At 39.6% G+C, this 6,000-nt stretch overlaps 1 protein-coding gene across 1 annotated transcript; it reads left to right on the forward strand.

Annotated features, from left to right (window-relative positions):
* Positions 1–2,775: 2,775 nt before the first annotated feature.
* Positions 2,776–3,687, forward strand: LOC136254193 (uncharacterized). The gene is made up of 2 exons (XM_066046863.1): positions 2,776–2,868; positions 2,978–3,687. Exons 1-2 carry the CDS (start codon positions 2,795–2,797, stop codon positions 3,663–3,665), a joined length of 762 nt encoding a protein of 253 aa, XP_065902935.1. The 5' UTR covers positions 2,776–2,794; the 3' UTR covers positions 3,666–3,687.
* Positions 3,688–6,000: the final 2,313 nt, after the last annotated feature.

Consider the following 6,000-nt stretch of genomic DNA (forward strand, 5'->3'; position numbering starts at 1 on the left):
TATTTATGGGTGATGCTGCTACTCAGTTTTATAAGAGATTGGCCAACCTTTTGAGTGCAAAGCACAATCTTTCCTATGGAATAGTGATGGGATGGCTGAGATGTAAATTGAGCTTCTCTTTGTTGAGGTCTGCAATTATGTGCATTCGCGGTGCCAGGTCCAGTTTGCGCTGTCCCATTGCTGAGGCACTGATTGCTGTGCAGGTCGCTGAGGCCCATATGTAAGATAATTTTTTCTTGTTTATTGTGTACTATTTTATCTTATGTCATTAATTTGTAAAAAAAAATTAAAAAAAAAAAATTACACAGATAACCTCGAGGCGCTATATGGTTAATGCCTCGGGAAGCCACACGCGGTTCAGCTGGAAGAAGCCATGGAAGGTGTGTAATGAATGCTAGAATTATTATATTATTATTATCAAGTCTACCAGTTGGGCACTGGAGGGCTTGCACAGAAGGCAGAGCCTGTACGAGGTGCTTCACAGATTACAGTTGAAAAGATCGTTTTACAGTAGCGACCTCGGACCAATTTTAATTATTGCATATTTGGAATTTTTTACATTACAGGTGTGTAAAAAAATTATTGAGGATACCAGATCTGAAAACAGATTTTCAATATCTTATTCCATTGTCTTTTTATGGCTAGTAATGTCTGACAGTGTAAGGGTTTTTTTGTACAGTTTCTCCATAGGGAAAATGGCACCACTACTGGCACCAAAGTTTCTACAACTCATAACTTCAGTAAACGTGAGAATTTTTCCACCAAATTTGGACCCGATAATGTAAACATGTATAGAAACAAATTACACACTTAACTAGCCACACCCACATTTGGTTTCACAGGAATTCGTCAAATTCATAACTAGAACACACAAATCACATACACTATAATTATACAAAAACAAAGATAAAAAGCTTAATCCACAAATTCCAAGTCACCTTGTCTAATTTCCAAAAGCAAGTTTAATGATAGAACTTGGTTTTCATTGTCATATTGGACATTATACCAGTCATCTGTACCAGGGACAACATCTAGAATCATTCCAGAGTACCATTGCTCTTCTCCATCAACCATCCATCTGTGCTTAATTCTTTGGCTGATTAGTCCTTCTTGGTCTTCACTAGGTGGCAAAAAAAGTTTGTGCAGGTTGCTGCAAACTTCTTCTACAGACAGCTTTTTAAAATTCTTCTAGAGGTGGAATATACTTTTATCTGCAGAGCATTGCTCTAAAACTTTCTGTCTGAAATCCAATTGAACGCAACTTGCTAGTTTTCGATTTTAGTTTTGCAAGACCATCCACTACATGCTGTTCATTCTGCCTTAACCCAAACTTCATGACTGCCTTGGTAAGGTTTTCTTTCTCTCGTACCTTCTTTTCTCGCAAACGAAGCAAAGAAGCCTGTATTGCCTGTAGAAGTTTAGCACGGTCTTCAATCAGCTTCTTTCTCCGAACTTGATACTGTTGCTTTAACCCGGATGAACTACTTCTTGCTTTGTGTAGCAACTCACAGCGCTCAGCAGGAGATTTATCATTCAACCAACTAGCAGTTTTGTTGTTGCAGAACAAGATCAAAGCTTCAAGTGATAAAATGAATGCATTTGGTTTTTCCCTGAGGAAGCAATCCAGCTGAGCAAAATCCCTCTCACTGATAGTGTTGGTCTTCGGAACAGACTTTGTTTCTGCAGCCAAAGATACATTTGTAGCATCATATTTCCAGCGTTTCTTGTTCAGTCTGAATACAAGTGATTTAATAGTCGTCAGTGTTAATGGTAATACATCATCAACCATCAATGTCAGCCACTCATAAAAACAATTCTATGAAAAATTACAGTTAACTCAAAATGTATTTAATTCAAAAACCACTCCTTTAGTAATCGAAGATATTAGTAAGACTGGTAAAATGTGGTTAACAATGCCTTGAGCAGAGATTCCAACTTGCTCACAGTTTTCACCAAGGTAAGGCAGTGACAAGGCTATCTCCAACCAACAATTAACACTATCAATTCTACACAATAGACAAATAATCATAATAATATGACCCCACAACTACAATACTGGCATTCCGCGACATTCCGCTAAAACTAAGCTACCGAAAACTGACCTATAACAATCAATATTGAGGCTACTTCACGAGACAAAGTGTTACCTAGACGAACTCTACACTACGCCATATTTAGCTCACCAAAATCAACGTAAAAGAGTGTGTTTCACCTCAAAATGTGTCCAGAATCGAACTCAGCACCTTCACTTTGCCCAGGGAAGTCTCAAACGACTCTGAAAACCATCAGCAGATTCACCCGCACTCAAACAAGGTCGGTGCCATAATTGCAATACAAATATCCGTACGAACTTTTTTCTACAGAAGGTATGCGGACCTAAAAATGTTCCGTGCTGTTTCTCCGGAAATGCTTAATCCCGGTACACCAAACTTCAGCGCTATAATGCATCGTTATTATGGATTGTTTGCTGAATGAGCGAGAGAATAAGGCTTCCCTGTTTTAAAGATACGAAGAAAACATTGCAGGTAGTGGAAATTTTGGCCAGTCTGAGGTCGCTATTTACAGTAGTAAAAATAAAACTTCCAGTTTTAGTTCGACCAAACCCCCTCGAACCCCCTGGGTACGGCCCTGAACATCGCCGCCTACATCATCCTATGGGTCTCTGTACAGTGCACTGCTCGTACGCACGCACTATCAACTCGATTGATATGGCTTCAATGCTGCACGGCGCACGTGATTGTTGGCTATATTATTGCCATCAACTTTCGCCATGTACTTTATTTAATTCGAAACAATGAGTGTAGTGTGGTTGATCGGAGTTTTCCTCATTACACTTGAAGCCGATTTCGCGATTGGGATGATCCCAACGTGAGTGTATAGCTATCGATATACATATAGCTAGCTATAAGAAGTCAGCTAGCTATAGTATAGCTATTTTTAGTAGATGGCTATAGTTTATTTGCTGTCATTGTTTTAGGGACTGCAATGCTACGAGAAAGGAATACAATACGAAGGATTGCAGTGACTTATTTTCGACTTGTACACACAAACTTTCAGGCTGTGATACCACAAGGTTTTGTTCTAACGAGTGCAGGGAGATATATCACCGAATGCGGAGAGACTGCGACAACAGTTCTTTTTCCCAAGTAGCCGCCCTAGATAAGTTAGAGTTGCTGTGCTCCCCTTCCAGCTCGGAACACAACAAAACCTGTGCTGACCTTATTTATAGTGAAAACCAGCCTAGACTAGCCTATGGCTACGGGCGTAACTGCTCTTTCGAATTATTTTTGATCGGCTCCCCTGCATTTCAGTGTTCAGTGCCTTGCAACAACACATTGGCTTCCTATGAAGATGAGTGTTGTGCTATTAATGCTGGTTTACTTGATGGGGCTAACCTCACACCTGATAAGGAAAGCATCCACACAGACAGGATATGGACATTATGTGGAATTAGCAGTCCGGGAAAATGCCCCAGTCCACCTCCACCCTCTGGACCCACAGTCAACCCTACACCTTCACCCACTGTCAGCTCTACACCATCAGTAAGTGATGGAATGGTGAACAACTCTACACCTTCAGTAAGTGATGGAATGGTGAACATTGAGGCAAATTTTTTGCTATTATTCACTACAGCAGCTCTGTTGTGTATGTATACCTTGTATTAGGTTCACACATGTTATGTACTGAGCACCTGCACAGTAATTAATTGATATTTAGTAAATAGTCTTTTCACTAAAGTAGTACTGCATGATGTGTATAATTTAGTTTACAGTGTTTGATATGCATGGTTTGCATGGTGTCTTGACATTTTCAGAATTTTTTAAACGTGTTGTACATATAGCAGTCTGTCTGTTGAACATTCATTAGCACTTAAAGCAGCTAGTGCATGCATGCTTAGTCACATAGTCTGTTTTAGCTAGTACATACAGGAGTCCAAGCAGTGCGCCTTACACATATACATTCAATTTTAATCAACACAACAATACATGCACAAGAACGAAAAAACACTGACATATACAAAACTAGCATACCAGTATACATGGTCATAGGGAGGGGGGTTCATCACGACCCTGTAAAATTTAGACTTCTGCAAGCAGGACCCTAACACACCATTTAGTGTGGCAGGACAAAATGAGTGAGTAATATAGTTAAGTGTAATGGCACAGCACAACAAAAAATCCCTGGCTACACCCCTGTAAAATACATGTGACTGTATGCATGGTCCTGCATTTAAATAGTGGACACACCACATGTATAATATAGGCGAATATCTGTACCCTATAACTCAATTGCATTATAAAAATAATTAGCTAAAACAAATGTAATATGGCACATATAAAAGTTGCAAAAAGTGGGCAAATTTTATGTGCCACATGCATGTATGTACAGGCCCAGTCACAAATGATGAATGACTGATGTAGGAAACCTAACTTGATCAGTGTTGCCCAATTAATGCTATACTTTTGCATGATCTATAAGTTACCTGTATGGAGTACGGTACAGGGAAAATTATACATGCATAGATGGTACCTTATTCATCCTATTGTACATAAGTAACCTGTCTAAGCTTTTCACCTTCAGCCCAAAATTTCTTAGCCTTAACAGGCAGGTGCGTGGCTATTGTATAAACAGGTGGGTTAGTACATTAATGTCTTGCATGCATGAGAAGAATTTAAAGTTGGCATTTTCAGGTGACCGCAAAGACAGGTTCCATGTGCAAGTTGTCAAAATTCTACAATTGCGGTGCATATCTCACTGAATGCTCACTGACTTATGTTAAATTACCTTGTATGAACTCTACCATCTGTGTTCACCCAGTGGTTATTAGCTGCATGGTATAAAGTTGATAAAGGTATGTACTTTAAGACTATAGCAGGAATCCAACTTGGACCAAAATCTTTTGTCCAGATATTTCAGATGATGTAGAGATTCCCGCAAATATGACAGAAGTATTTTTAAACCTTAATATATCATTAGTGATAACCATGCAGTCATGGAGCTATAAGCCTCCTTATGACTATGTGTTGTATAGGAAACTAATGTAGGGTCCGCAACGTGAAATTTTGTTCTCCGAGAATCAACTACCGAACCACCCACAAATGCTAGGCTAGGTACCACTTAGAAAATGCCAGATTGTCATTATTCTTCATTAACGTCTTGTCGTGCAAATAGGCGAATGTGCTTACAAATTACGAGATTTTTTGCTATATCTTCAGGAAAATGTCTTTTAAAGCTACAATACGCGCTCTCAACCTTTCTTACTAACTGTACTCTAAACTAAAACCATCAGTGGCTCCATTGTCTGGAGCAATTTCCAGCCGCAGTATCGCGAAAATGAAATTTTGGACTCGAAAAAAGTTTCGATGCCACTGGAGCACACAGTAGCGATGCCAAAGTAACCCTCCCAGGTAAAACTGGTCTGGCATGGGTCCAACTACTACCACACAAAATACCATCGAATTCTAAAATTGTTTACCATCTGGCTGAGCTCGAAGGCTGTCAAAAATTCGTCAAAAATTCCGATTTTATTCACTGACGGGAACTTTTGCTAGTCAGATGTGCTAGTTTATTTCTCAAAAACTTACTAAACCCATAGCCAGTAGCTTTCTTTCATAGGATTGGTCTGGCAGCTCTTCTAGCGACCTCAAAAACCGCCAAATGTCGATATCCACGAATTTTGCCGATGTCAACCAATTTACAATGCGTTAAAGAAATATTGGACACCAAACGTGATGCTTTGCCCCTCTAAAGTCATGCTGCATCCTTGTTTAGTTATATTCGTCCATAGGGTGGCACTGGCGACTCTCTAATCGAGGCCAAAATCCATCAAAATTCCCATCTCACCATTTGTCATCAGTTTTAGGAAATTTTACATGTCAAACATGTTGGTTTACCTCTCTACATCCTTGCTGGACCATTCAATCACCTTCGTCTGTGTAGGCAACTTTCTTTAGTCTCTTGAAAACGCCAATTGTGCGCAACCATCAACAACAGTTAATG

Source organism: Dysidea avara, chromosome 4, assembly GCF_963678975.1.
Source record: "Dysidea avara chromosome 4, odDysAvar1.4, whole genome shotgun sequence".
Classification (NCBI taxonomy): Eukaryota; Metazoa; Porifera; class Demospongiae; order Dictyoceratida; family Dysideidae; genus Dysidea; species Dysidea avara.